The sequence below is a fragment of the Silurus aristotelis genome, assembly GCF_946808225.1.
Source record: "Silurus aristotelis genome assembly, chromosome: 8".
Lineage (NCBI taxonomy): Eukaryota > Metazoa > Chordata > Actinopteri > Siluriformes > Siluridae > Silurus > Silurus aristotelis.
Window position 1 is genome coordinate 1,628,896 of NC_139581.1, and position 14,827 is coordinate 1,643,722.

Genomic DNA, 14,827 nt, shown 5'->3' on the forward strand with positions numbered 1-14,827 from the left:
CAAGTATATATAAATAATTAAGGTTTATTTGATGTAATTTTTACACTTCAAATTAAATTGTACGACTGTATTTAATAAATAACTCGTTTAGCCCGTAAGCGTAGCAGGATAAATAGTCGGTCCGCTGGGGCGGTATTGCAAACCAATCCTCACTTCCTGTATAGTCGCACTACATAGTGCATGTTGTAGCGATGTTTGCGTACTACGTAGTGCGCTATGTGTTAAGAGGCGCGCGGTTTAGGATCGAGCCTGGTATACTAAACCTAAGCGGCTGAGGTTACAATAGAAACACACATCAAAGCTGTTTCTCCTTCAGCGCGTGTATTTTCTTATTTCTTGGAGACACCAAGCAGTGAAAAAGAGATTATTGTGGATATTCCGATCTCCAAACAGATATAGAAGGTTTATTCGACACTTTAATAGCGGAGAGTTTTTTTTTTTTTGATGGTGCAGTAAACTTCAGCATGTCTTCATCTCTCCAGCTGCTGTTGTGATTTCATGGGGACTTTAAGGATCATGATGGCACCGAAGTTTCAGCTTCTGGCGCTGCTGGCCTTCGCAATAACCATGCTGTTCCTGGAGAACCAGATCCATCAACTGGAGGAGTCCAAAGGCAAACTGGGTGAGAAACACCACCACGTTCTTCTCGCTGCTTTCCTCCTCAAGACACAGGGTATACAGATGATCTCTGGAGGCAGACAGAATTTCTTGGTTTTGTATTTTTTTTATTTTAGTTGTTTAAAAGTTCTGGGGAAACATCTCAGGAACATCTTAGGTGGTCAGAAGAGAACCCTGATGAAGGTTAGAAGACTGGTATGAGTTGAAGATGATAAAAGTGAACCACATTGTTGTATTTGATTTTGATTGGTCAGAAGGTTTCATGATCTGAGCTGGAGTTCCACAGAAAGCTGAGTGTAACTGTGTAACTATAACAGGATAAAAACTACATGTCATAACCATTGGCAAATTGGCCTCGATGGAACTGCTCGTTACACCACATCACCACTTGGTTTACAGTAACACACACACACACACACACACACACACACACACACACACACACACACACAGTGGTTTTGAATCTATTTAGTAATTGATATTTCCGTCTCTTTGGCGTTAGAACGTCATTACTCCTGGGCTGAGAGATGGAGATCTCAGTAATCGTAGATCGAGTCTCAGGCTTTCGTAAATAGATCATAATCTGTCATCTCTCTTATTGACCACATGTTAATGAACTTAGACGTAGAAATTTAATCTCCTTTTACGGTTCCTTGCGTCCCCCCCAAGGCGCGTCCTTCTAAACAATCAGATTCTCAGAGAATCCATTTCGCTGGAGAAAAATCATTTGCGTCTCATTATGTTTCTGTCCGACTTGCTGAGAACCTCCACGTCCTTTACCTGGAATCTAACAGCGTCATTCTGGGGCTCATTAAACCGCAGTGGTTGGAGTCTCTGTCACGCAGATGAATTGATGATGTTATGGCTGTTTTTTTCTCAAGCCTGATATTTACGCCGTGTTTGTAAATGGATGCTCCAGGGATTTTGTTGGAGTCGTAGAGCTGTTTTTAGCCTCTCCGGTGCAGTTAACACCTCAAGCACATGTTACTTTGACACTTGTGCTCTTGAGCACTTATGGGCTCCAATTTCCAAACACTCAGGACTCCTATTCCTGTTCATGTAACTGCACAAACTAACAAGCTCTACGAAGAGAATTAGACAAAATACTGCATCAGTGTTCTGACCGTGTACCCTGGGTTATGGTTAGAGATTAAAAAAGGAGATTTAAAAACTGAAACATAATATACAAATTGTCAAGAGTCATTTAGGGGCTCTTAGAATCTAAAAGAGTCATTTAGGGGCTCTTAGAATCTAAAAGAGTCATTTAGGGGCTCTTAGAATCTAAAAGAGTCATTTAGGGGCTCTTAGAATCTAAAAGTCATTTAGGGGCTCTTAGAATCTAAAAGAGTCATTTAGGGGCTCTTAGAATCTAAAAGAGTCATTTAGGGGCTCTTAGAATCTAAAAGAGTCATTTAGGGGCTCTTAGAATCTAAAAGAGTCATTTAGGGGCTCTTAGAATCTAAAAGAGTCATTTATGGGCTCTTAGAATCTAAAAGAGTCATTTATGGGCTCTTAGAATCTAAAAGAGTCATTTATGGGCTCTTAGAATCTAAAAGAGTCATTTATGGGCTCTTAGAATCTAAAAGAGTCATTTATGGGCTATTGGAATCTAAAAGAAACATTTATGTGCTCCTACAATCTAAAGAAGCCATTTCGGGCTTCTACAATCTGAGAAAGTCATTTGTGGACTCATAGAATCTGAAAGAGTCATTTATGGGTCATAGAATCTAAAAGAGTCATTTAGGGGCTCATAGAATCTAATAGAGACCCCATCTTTGGGGTCTGATTGACAGGTCCTAGTGCACCATGCTGTCCCTTTACCTGGAGATCACACAGCTGAACATGAGGCGCTATGATTAGCCGTGACCTCTTCATTACTCAGCAGTAGCAGCTGCTCACCAGTTTCCTCATCATCTAAACCCTCGCTCCCAGATCCCACGAGTATTAGGTGCCTTCAACCAGAGGGTCAGAACAGTTCAGAGTTAGTGTGTATTATTACACCGGATAAAGGCCCTAGTTTCAGTGTGACTGAGTGATAATTATTTCTGATGTATATAATGCAGTAACCATGGAAAGCAAGACTTCCAATGTACACTTTAAAAAATTTTTTGTCCAAGACTAAATAAACATCTGCGACTGTGTTTTAGTGCCACATTAAAATAATGTAAAGATTACGAGAATTAAGTCGAAATATTTTAAGAATCAAGTCGAAATTACGGGAATAAATATTTTGGGAATAAAATTGTAGCAGTATGAGATTAAAGTGATAATTTAAAGTGGTAGAAATTCTTTGTCTTTTGGCAGATCAGTTATAATCAGTAAACGTAGCGGTTTATGCAGGAAACTTTATTTATTTTCGAAAAGTAGATCAACGGATGATTTTCAAAGAAATTGATTCTGAAAGACACTTTATTCTCATAATCTTGTTTTTTTTGTAAATGTAGCACTAAAACACCTTCGTAAACATCAACTGTACCACACAGGAAAATATCTTCCATTAAAGTGAGGTGTGAGGAACATGCATTACGTAGAACATGCATAATTTGAAAATGAACGCTCCTGCTTCTGCAGAGCTCGCCATCGCCAGGCTGGAAGTCCGAGATATCGATGAACGGCGCACTCAGGACGGAGCGAGAGAATCTCAACAGGACGCAGAGAGTGACCTCGTGGTCATTTACAATCGAGTCCCCAAAACCGCCAGCACCTCGTTCACCAACCTTGCCTATGACCTGTGCAGCAGGAACCACTACCACGTCCTGCACATTAACACCAGCAAGAACAACCCCGTCATGTCCCTGCAGGACCAGGTGTGTGTGAGACGCACACATACAATACAGTATACACACATGCAGTAAACATACATACCTGCATACATATTAAAGGTCAACTGATTCATGGTTTTTGCCAATTAATTGATTGCTGGAACTATCGGCTGTTGGCAAAAATCATTACCGATAGTTTTTCCGGGTCGCGTCTGCGCTGAAGTGGCTAAGAACGTCCGCTGTCATTATACAGTACGTGAGCGGCCTCTAGAGGCGAATCATTTGCTGTTTGTTGACATGTGAAAGTGCACACTGTACCTCGTTAGTTTAAAGTGAATTAGCTAGAGTTAAACTGATTACATTTTTTATTTTAGTAATAAAGTTCAGTTCTATTTTACATGGAGTGTTATGGTTTTATTTTTTATTCAGTATCCATTTGGAAATCTATTAGTTGATTAATTGTTATAAAATAAAATTTGAAATACACACACATGTGCAGGTTCGCTTTGTGAAGAACGTGACAATGTGGAAGGAGATGAAGCCGGCGCTGTACCACGGTCACGTTTCATTCCTCGACTTCTCCAGGTGAGAGCTGAGTACATCTACCAGCAGCTTCACTTTCACCTGTGTGTGTGTGACACATACAATCACACAAGCCCTTCTCCTTTCTTCCCCTATTCTCAGATTTGGAGTGATGAAAAAACCCATCTACATCAACATCGTGCGTGATCCCATCGAGCGCCTGGTGTCTTATTACTACTTCCTGCGATTCGGGGACAATTACAGACCCGGCCTGAAGCGCAGGAAACAGGGGGACAAGAAGGTCAGTCTGAAGCTGTTTTTTTCCCTTATATATATATATATATACATACAGTGGAACCCACTTGTCTCGACCCACTTGTCTCGGTTAACTCAACAACCCTATTAAGTCGACGTTTTTGAAGTGGAACCGCCAAATTCTTGCTTTTTCTAAGCATTTTTTTATCGAGTTTTTTTTGTTGCCGAACCCTGATATCTCGAGCACAAGGGGGAAAAAATTTGCCATTTAACGTCGGTTATCTCGGTGCAGCCGCAGAAGAACTCGCGAAAGTGGCGGAAAAATCAAACCTTACAGCTGCTCCAGGTGTTTTATTGTATACTGGTGAATCTCTGCTGTTAGTTACTGCACATATGCCTTTTGTTGTTAAATGTTATGCGATGAACGGGAGGCGAAAGCCGCACTTGGCGGCGCGGAACGTGGGATGAGCAGCAAAAACATAGAATGAACACCGGCAGGATCGGGGGGGAATCCGCGGTGCGCTTCGGGAAGAAAAGAGCAGCCGGTGTGAGAGTGCCGGTGGGAAGACACGTACCGGGATACACATGAGCGATAACAACGACCGCCGTGAACCAACATATACCACCAATAACGGACAGTGAGAGTGTGGAAGTGTAAATAGGAGCTGGTGATGATGATAAACGAGCACCAGATGTGCGCGATTGAAGCCGGGAGCTTCAGAGAAAGCGGCCGAGAAAACACCTGCCACGCTGAAGGGGGCTGAAGGGGGCGTGGCAGGTGGATTCCTGACAGATAAACATGTACTGTATGTATTTTTATAGCATGACTTCATCAAACAAATCGCGGCAACGCTGTTGTGTAAAAAAAAACTTCAGAAACACGTGCATGCACATTCTCATTTATTAACGCACATCATGTACATAAAGACATTTCAAGCACGTTAATATACTGCCGCCATTTAGATTTTCGTTTATCTCGATCATCGGTTATCTCGATGCTTTTTGGCGACCCCCTAGGACATCGACATAACCGGGTTCCACTGTATATAATATTCTAATAGCAGTTTCTGAAGAAGAAAAAGTTGAGGAGTTTAAGGTTCTTATACTGTATTTATAAAATGAATACATTTATAATTATTGTAAATTGTATATTTGGTTATATGTCTTAATATATATTCCTTTATGTTCTGCTGTTGATTTTGTGACTCTTAAAATGTTCGTTTTGTATTTTGTGTCTCTGTGGTGAGATCTGAGTGCATGTTTGATAACCGTGTGTGTGTGTGTGTGTGTGTGTGTGTGTGTGTGTGTGTGTGTGTGTGTGTGTGTGTGTGTGTGTGTGTGTGTGTGTGTGTGTGTGTGTGTGTGTGTGTGATATTTTCCAGACATTTGATGAGTGTGTTGCTGCAGGAGGTTCAGACTGCGCTCCAGAAAAACTCTGGCTCCAGATCCCTTTCTTCTGCGGTCATTACTCTGAGTGCTGGTCAGTGTAGGCTTGTGTGCGAGTGTGTGTGTGTGTGTGTATATTTTGTTAAACACAGTATGGTTGGATTTGTTGGTGATGGTGGTGCTGGTGCGCAGGAACATCGGAAGCCACTGGGCCCTGGAGCAGGCCAAGTACAACCTGATTAACGAGTACCTGCTGGTGGGCGTGACCGAGGAGCTGGAGGACTTTGTGATGATGCTGGAGGCAGCGCTGCCTCGATTCTTCCGAGGAGCCACTGAGCTCTACAGGACAGGTACGCTCTACAGGGTGATGCCTCGGGAGAGGCTCTCAGACATGGGCTCACAGGAGATGTTGAGATTTATAGGAACGTTTAGGAATAATTCTGTACACACAGGAAATACAGTGACTTTTATTCAGGTTCAGTTTATTTTAATTTAAATTATGCACAATTTTAATGTTTATTTAACAACCTTTAAAAACAGTTGGGCAAAAGTTTTGGGACCACTGACTTTTTCACCCATATGCGGTTCTTCTATAATCTCTGAACACAAAGTTGGAGGCACATGATTGTCCTCTTTGGATGCGGCAGCATGACATCTTTTCTTTAATTGAACTAGGAGAACCAAAACCTGTTCCATCATAACACAGTGCAGAAAACCAGTTCCATGAAGATCTGCTTTATATGGGTTGGAAGATGTGGAAGATCCTCAATCTTACTGAACACCTTTGGGATGAATGTGAACTCTGACTGGGCCTCAGCAACGTCCTCACCTACATCAGTACCCGACTTTACTCACAGCCTTGTAGCTGAACGAATTTCCACCAGAAGAGCTCATTATAATGTGGCATGGAATGTTCAAGAAGCACAGAATGTTATGGTCAGGTGTCCACAAATTATTGGCCATGTAGTGTAAAATAAATACAGGGTTGAGTTGTGATGTTTTTAGCGTAAAATCTCTATACAGTAAATTCTCTAATGTAAGGAAGTGTACAGAGAGCTGACCGTGTCGCATCTCCTCACGTCTTTTCTTCCTCCCAAGGAAAAAAATCGCACCTGAGGAAAACCAGCGAGAAGAAACCTCCCACTAAGGAGTCCATCGCTCGTCTGCAGCAGTCGGCCATCTGGAAGCTGGAGAACGAATTTTACGAGTTCGCTCTCGAGCAGTTCCAGTTCGTCCGTGCTCACGCCGTGAGGGAGAAAGACGGAGAGCTCTACCTCCTCCCACAGAACTACTTCTATGAGAAAATCTACCCCAAGACCACCTGAGAGGGACGGAAAAGGCGCCGCTCCGGCGCTACTCACTGGCGTCGCGTTCACTGGAGGAGGACCTTTTACAGCTGAACTGATTTTTTATTGTGTTGTTTTTTTGTGTCTTTATGTTTTTTCAGCTGAGTCTTTTACACGTGAGGTAAACGCTGAAAGCTCCACACCGGCTGCAGAAACTTTCCTGCATTTCGATCCTGTGAATAAACGCAGACGAACTCGTTCGGGGCGCAGAAACATCACTGATGTGGAGAAATCAATTCGGAACGATGAAAAGCAAATCAGATTCGAGCGACCTCATTTTTTTTCCTGCTTTTATTTATTTATTTTTGTAGGATTTCAAAACGTGTTGATGTAAAGAAGCAGGATGTGATGTTTAGCGCCCTCTGCTGGAAAAGCCAAGCGTTATAAGTAAGGAATAAAACCCTCAGCGGTATGCTGTTATAGGAAAACAATCCACGAGGTGGCGTGATGCCATACTACTCAATATTGCCACACCCCATGTCGATTATTTTCCAATTCCAGCATGTTCCTTCAGTGCTTACGTTTTTGAAAATTTTTATTCGAATGACACTTTTTATGTTTATAGCTACATTGTTAGAACGTTAACATTATAACAACATTCACGAACTCGAGTTCCTGTTTCTTGCTGACATTATAGCAGCTACAAACGCTCATTCCAGCCCCCCACCAGCCTTTACTGAAAACACTAAGACATAAAAAACTTTTTTTTTTTTTTTTTTTCTTAACAACTCTTTTAAATGATGTCAATATAAGAAGGTGTGAAACAGCATTTTAATGTCCTCAAAGCATGAGACACGTTGCGTAAATTCACAATTCATTCTCTGCATATTTCCATTGTTTTTTTTAAAATGATATTAAGTGCAGTACGTGTGATTGAGTTATCGAGTGATGTGTAAATCATAAATCCTTTAACGGTGTGACTATTACATCACTGCATTACGTTACACCTCTGGCGCTGGACTCAGGGTCAGATCAAATCCCCTTTTTTTAGAAAGATTGAATGCCACAGCATCGACTGTATTATGTCTTGATGCTACTCCTCACTCACATGTACAGGAGATCCTGCTGGCCTTCAAGAGAGACCTTCTTCATCTACATCTACAGCATTTAGCAGTCACCTTCATCCAGAGCCACTTACAACTTAACAGTTGAGGGTTAAGGGCCCAGCTGTGGAAGATCAGTGGTGCTGGGATTTAAACTCATGACCTTCTGAGCCAAGATCCAATGCCTTAACCACTGAACAACCACCTCCACATCTCACTAATCCGTTTTTTTTTCACGATGGTATTGATACTGTTGCATTAAATATTGGAGCTGATGTTCTACACTGACCAGGTGACCAGGTGCTGATGTTCTCACTGGAGCTGTGAGTGTGGTGCCTGCTACATGATCTTTATTTTTTTTATAGAAAGACACGTTTCACACGCACTTCTTCATATTAACACACATTAATTCTCTGCACAATTTGTTTCACAGCTTCTCAAACACAGAGTTTTCCTGGAAAGTCCTGGAAAGTCTCGCAGCGTTTATTTCCCCCCTCCCTCATGCTGCATTTAAAATCATTTATCATTGAAAATACACTGCATAGACAACATAGTTTAGTCCAGACAGAGAGACATTTGTCCATCTCACATCATCAGATTACATGTGAACACAGACACCTGACTGATTTATGTTTTTAAAATTTAGGATTAATTGGAATCTTGTTTGTTTTTTTGTTTTTTTGAAAGGATTATACATAATTATACTTTTATATAAATCAAAAATCATTGGATTAAATCTAATCTAATCTCAGACAGCGTTTCAACTCAGTATCTGTCTGTATCAGATCTCATCTACTTTATCATGCTGAAAGAGGGATTTTTTCAATCCTCTGTTTTATATATATTGTTTTTTTCCAGTGTGTGTGAAAGATTGTGGAATGTAAATGTGTGTGTGTGTGTGTGTGTGTGTGTGTGTAGTTTGATTATATTTATCACTGAAAGTGTTTACTGGAAATAAAAGGACACATCAAACCACAAAGCACTTATTAATTTTTTCAACCCGATTTATTAAACAGAAAATAGCCACCATTGGTTTTATGGTCCAGAGTGATACTGTGTACATCAAATACTGTAGTGGTTTAAAAATATCACAAATCTCCACACGCACAATCCAAAATCCAGTTATTATAACAGCAAATGGGGATAAATGTGGAATGCAAAGTTCAAAAAAGATTTACATACTGATCTGAGGGTCACGTGTCCATATTGGCCGTATGATTAATCAATCAATCAATTAGTGCTTTTTAAACTTTCAGGTGTTCTGGGTAAAGAAATAGAAATGAGCAGAAGTCACACTGTTTTATAAACACAGATTAAACAGGAATTATATAAAAAAATTCACATTTAGCACTTATATTTATTTAGATGTAAACCTCTGTAATGTGTGTATATTTTATGCAGGATAAACACATTTCTGTAAGTCTACAGGATCGTTTATTACCATTTTACACACTTTTGTAAGTGTGTAAAATGGTTTGGAATTTCAGGATTTTCAGATTTTTTGTGCATATATTAAAAAACTAAACAAAAGAAACACAGAAATATTACATTTACATATTCAGAATCTATTCAGATCATCCAGGGTGCGATACTACGTGCTCGGCACATCTGGTTTCAGTGTTCTCCCATGACTAACGTCTCTGGACCACTCAAGAACAGACTCATCCCAACTCCAGAACAAAGTTTTCTTTGTCATGCATATGCCTGATATACGTTCTCTACACAAGACCTCAAAAGCTCCATCTAAGTCAAGTCCTTGACTCAAGGGATGGCATGTCTTAGCATCAAGCTAATTGTTTTATTTAGAAAAGGTTCAATGAAAAAGCTCAGCGAATGTATTCACTAATGAAATATTTAATACTCACTTGACTGTAAATACTGTACACAAGAGCAGAGCTGATTTGTTTCTTTTTCCTTCCCTATAGAGTTTTTTTTTATCAAGTGGGAAATTATACGGCATGATAAGGAGAATGGACGTCCTGCCAACTTCGTTCACCCAATTGTTGTTAAAATCTGAAAGAGTCTCTCTATATAATAACTATAACTATTAGTTGATTAATTGGTTATAAATAAAATTAAAATACACACACACACACACACACACACCCACACACACACACCCACACACACACACACACACACACACACACACAGTATGTTTAATTGGATGTGCAGGTTCGCTTTGTGAAGAACGTGACAATGTGGAAGGAGATGAAGCCGGCACTGTACCATGGTCACGTTTCATTCCTCGACTTCTCCAGGTGAGAGCTGAGTACATCTACCAGCAGCTTCACTTTCACCTGTGTGTGTCACACATACAAACACAAGCCTTTCTCCTTTCTTCCCCTATTCTCAGATTCGGAGTGATGAAAAAACCCATCTACATCAACATTGTGTGTGATCCCATCGAGCGCCTGGTGTCTTATTACTACTTCCTGCGATTCGGGGACAATTACAGACCCGGCCTGAAGCGCAGGAAACAGGGGGACAAGAAGGTCAGACTGAAGCTGTTTTTTTTTTTTTTTTATTGTGAATGAATTTTTTGTATGAAAATAATTGTATATAAAAAAATAATAATAATAAAAAAAAATTATATATATATATATATATATATATATATATATATATATATATATATATATATATATATATATATATATATATATATATATATCAGTTTCTGACCTGAACACTAGGTGTCGCTGCTGCATAAAAAAACGCTTTGTGTGATGTTTAATTGTATGAACGAACTCGTAAGGTGTAGAAGAAAAGGTTTAGTTTAAGGTTTAAGAGTTTAAGGTTCTTATACAGTATTAATTATAAAATTAATACATTTATAATAATTGTAAATTGTATATTTGGTTATATGTTTTAATATATATATATATATATATATATATATATATATATATATATATATATATATATATATATATATATATATATATATATATTCATCCTTATGTTCTGCTGTGTGCATCCTTGTGTTCCTTCAGTGCTTACGTTTTCTAACATTTTTATTCGAATTACACTTTTTATCGGTTTATAGCTACATTGTTATAACGTTGTGGAATGTTCACGAGTTCCTGTTTCTTGCTGACATTATAGCAGCTACAAACGTTACAAAAGCAGTTTAGTTTTGAGGTGAGTGTCAGGGCTTAATGCAGGACACCTGAGATCTTCACAACCACACAACTCTCATTTTGTGTACAAAAGCATCTATCTATCTGTCTACAATTGACCACAGCAAAAGTATATTCTGTGTCTGGAAAAAAAAAATAAAATTAGCAAAACCACAAAAATATATTTTTAGCATATACACTAGGTCTTCTGGGAAGAAGAAGTTTCTTGGGTTAAGCACCTTGAAATGTATAAAATGTTAACTATTTAGCTATTTCTAACAATGCTATTAGTAAATGTTTCAACTGAAATAGAACTTGTTACAGATAAACAACAGGACAGTGCAGACTTTAACCATCTTTATAAATCAGTCAAATTTCCCCATATTTCTAGAATTATCACTTGGCTCAGATGCTTGGTATCTGCCACCTTACAGTTCCAGTAACTGTTAAGACTCAGTGGCACCATGGAGGCCTTCCCACTCATTTTGACTGCCAAGTTCAGCCTTAAAGAAACTCAGAACCTTTTGACATGTACCACAAGCAGCTGCACTTTGAGGACCACATCAAGCATGTGGCAACTAAATGAGAATGACTGGAGAAGGAAAGAGCTCTGCAACTCCATCCTTTTCTTTTAGGGAAATGCCCAAGCCGATGACCCGACAGCTGCTACCACAGACAGCTGAAGAAGAGCTGGATGAAGGAAAGGTTAACAATCTAGTGGTACTGGAGCAATTCTTAGCTTTCATAAATCTGGCAAAGAATAACTTGGCAGCAGACCCTAGACCAGGAACCCCTGCTGTTTCTTTCCCCTCTAGGCGGGACCTCCATCAATGACCCAGGCGGGCAGAGGGGGTCTGGTGAAGGGCACTGAGGAGCAGGCCCGGACAGGTCGAACCCTGGAGACATGAAACGTAGGGTGGATCCGGAGTGCTCTGGGGAGCCTGAGTCGGAGGGCCATGGGATTGACGACTTTGGACATGGGAATAGGCCAATGAAGCATGGGGCGAGCTTTTGACAGGTGGCCTTAAGGGGAAGGTCCCGAGTGGAGAGTCATATTTGCTCTCCGACATGGTAATGAGGGGCTAGGCGGCGCTTACGGTTGGGCCCCTGGCAAAGTCTTATGCCGTTTTTGAGCAGGGCAGCTTGGTCAGTTCTCCAGCCGCGACGGCAGCTTTGGAAGAAAAGGGCGGCAGAGAGGATGGCGGACCGCGGTTCCTGGTTAGAGAAAGTTGGCAGCAAGTAACCGTGGACCACCTGGAAGGGCAAAAGCCCTGTGGCAGCAGTGGGAAGGGTGTTATGGGCGTACTAAATCCATATTAGTTTATCCGACCAGGAGGAGGGTTCCCGACTGCGGAGACCAGTTTCCAGATCCTGGTTAAGCCTCTCAGTTTGTCTCTTCATCTGGGGGTGAAATTCAGACGAGAGGCTGGTCGAGATGCCCAGAAGGTGGCAGAATTCTCTCCAAAACTGAGACAAAAATTGGGGTCCACGGTCCGAGACGATAACTCTGGTAAATCCATAGAGGCGAAATATGTGCTAGAGGGCCAGCTTTGCAGTTTCCTAGGTAGACGGCAGCTTAGAGCGATAAAGTGGCTCATCTTTGAAAACCGATCAATGACAGTCATGACGACTGTGTTGCCATTGGAAGGGGGCAGCCTGGTAATGAAGTCCATGGGGAGGTGTGACCACTGACGTTTCAGGACAGGAAGGGGCCGAAGGAGACCTTGGAGGCGGCTGCAAGGGTTCTTGTGTCGGGCGCAGTTGGGGCAGGCTGCAACAAAGTCCTGGGTGTCCGTTACCATGGAGGGCCACCAGAAGCATGTCTTGACCAGAGACAAACTGCAAAGCTGTTGTTGACAGAAGGTGGGTGACAGAAGAACAGGGAGTTGTGACACCATTGAAGAACATCAGAGCGGAGACCCTCGGGGATGAACAGGAGACCAGTGCAGCAACCCTTGGGGACAGGGCCCCTGTCCCGGGAATTCTTTACCCGCTTCTCCAAGGTGAGACTGAGGGTGTGAACCAACACGGATTTAGGAAAGATGGTCCCTCCACCAGGGAATTCATTTTTGAAGAGTCTCTTCAAGACCTGACGCACCTGCCGGATGTGTTCGTCCATGGAATGGGAGAAGATATCATCTAGATAGACAAATACGAAGCTGTTGAGCATGTCTTGGAGGACCTCATTGACAAATGTCTAAAAGACAAGTGACGTTAGTTAGGCTGAACGGCATGACGAGGTACTCATAATGACCAGCTGGGGTATTGAAGGCGGTCTTCTATTCGTCCCTCTCCCTGATATGCACCAGGTGGTATGCGTTGCAAAGATCCAGCTTAGTAAAGACTGGCACCATGCAGGAGCTTGAACGCTGAAGCCATAAGCGGCAAGGGGTAACGGTTCCGGACAGGGATGGCATTAAGACCCCGGTAGTCGATTTATGGGCGTAGGGATTTATCCTTCTTCTTTACGAAGAAGAACCCTGCCCCAGCTGGGGAGGGGGATGGTCGGATGATACCTGCTGCCAGGGACTCCTGAATATACTGGTTCATGGCTGCTTTCTCTGGGGCTGATGACTGATACAGGCGGCCCCGTGTGGGACTGGTTCCAGAAAGCAGCTCAGTGGTACAGTCAAAGTGTCGGTGGGGAGGCAGGGAGGTAGCCAAGGCTTTACTGAATACAGGCACAAGGTCATGAAAGGTTTCAGAAACCGATGCTAAATCTGAGTGCATTGACAACCAGCAGTGGTTTGGGTGGGGGGAAGGCGAGGCAGTGGCCAAAGCAATGCACACCCCAATCCAGTATACGCCGTCATTCAGTCTACACGTAGGTAGGGTTTTCACAGCCAAGGGAACCTGAGCATGATGGGGGCTTGGTGCGAGGAGATGACCAGGAAGGAAAGCCACTTCTGATGTCGTTTTCCCACTGACATGAGCAGAGGCTTAATGCAGTGAGTGGCCCGGTCTAAAAGGCTGCCGTCCAGGGCTCTGATTAGCAGAGCTTCGGGTAGGGGTTATATAGGGACTTGTAGTTGCTTGGCAAAATTGAGGTCAATAAACTCAGCGTCGGCCCCCGAGTTGACGAAGGCAGCCAATGTCGTGCCTCCGGGGCCTGCTTGAAGGTAGACCCAAGATGGTGGGTTTGGAGAGAGTGAGGGAAGAGGGGCTAGTGGGTGCTCGCTCCTTCACCGACTAACCATGCCTTTTATTGCGCAGGATGTGGCCATGTGCACTTTATCTCTGCAATAGACCCAGCGACTGACGTATCCCCTTCTGGGTGGGGGTCAGGTGGGGGCATCCTATCTCTATGGCCTGCAGCAGAGAGAGAGAGCGGGTGCCGGGACCCAAAGCACGAGTTGGGGGAACTCCGTCTAGGGGATGGACAGAAAGGATCAAGAGCCTTAGCGGGGTAACAATGCTCCCAGTGGCGTTACCTTATGCGCTGATTGATGTGTGTAGCCAAGGAGATCAGACAATACAGATCCCGGGATGGATCAGGAACGGCGAGTTCGTCCTTAACGGCAGAAGAGAGGCCCTGGAGGAAAGTATCATAAAGTGCCGCGTGATTCCATCTGCTGTCAATGGCCTGGGTCCAGAAGTCAGCCGTAAACTCTGCCACAGAGCGATGCCCCTGTGTGGCTGAGATCAGGGAGCGGGCGGCATCTCGGCATGGTGTAGATGAACCATTATCTACCAGTTTCCTATTTAAGGAGGAAGGAGTAAAGCAATTGAGGAGGGTTGTTGTAGTGTTGTTTTGATGGTTTGTTTTGGTGTTC

General features: G+C 42.4%; 1 protein-coding gene across 1 annotated transcript; it reads left to right on the top strand.

Moving 5' to 3' along the window:
• The first annotated feature begins 9 nt into the window (after window positions 1-9).
• On the top strand, window positions 10-8,911 carry hs2st1a (heparan sulfate 2-O-sulfotransferase 1a). Its single transcript, XM_083548100.1, has 8 exons — window positions 10-402; window positions 483-622; window positions 3,190-3,425; window positions 3,880-3,965; window positions 4,065-4,203; window positions 5,540-5,637; window positions 5,736-5,893; window positions 6,642-8,911. The coding sequence occupies exons 2-8, from the start codon at window positions 499-501 to the stop codon at window positions 6,866-6,868; spliced, it is 1,068 nt and encodes a 355-aa protein (XP_083404226.1). The 5' UTR covers window positions 10-402; window positions 483-498; the 3' UTR covers window positions 6,869-8,911.
• Window positions 8,912-14,827: the final 5,916 nt, after the last annotated feature.

Excerpts from the sequence above, each read along its gene's own strand:
- hs2st1a (XM_083548100.1), top strand. The coding sequence starts at position 499 with ATGGGGACTTTAAGGATCATGATGGCACCGAAGTTTCAGCTTCTGGCG. Across the intron at positions 3,966-4,064 it reads TCATTCCTCGACTTCTCCAG|ATTTGGAGTGATGAAAAAAC; the intron begins GTGAGAGCTGAG and ends CCCTATTCTCAG. Across the intron at positions 5,638-5,735 it reads GGTCATTACTCTGAGTGCTG|GAACATCGGAAGCCACTGGG; the intron begins GTCAGTGTAGGC and ends GCTGGTGCGCAG.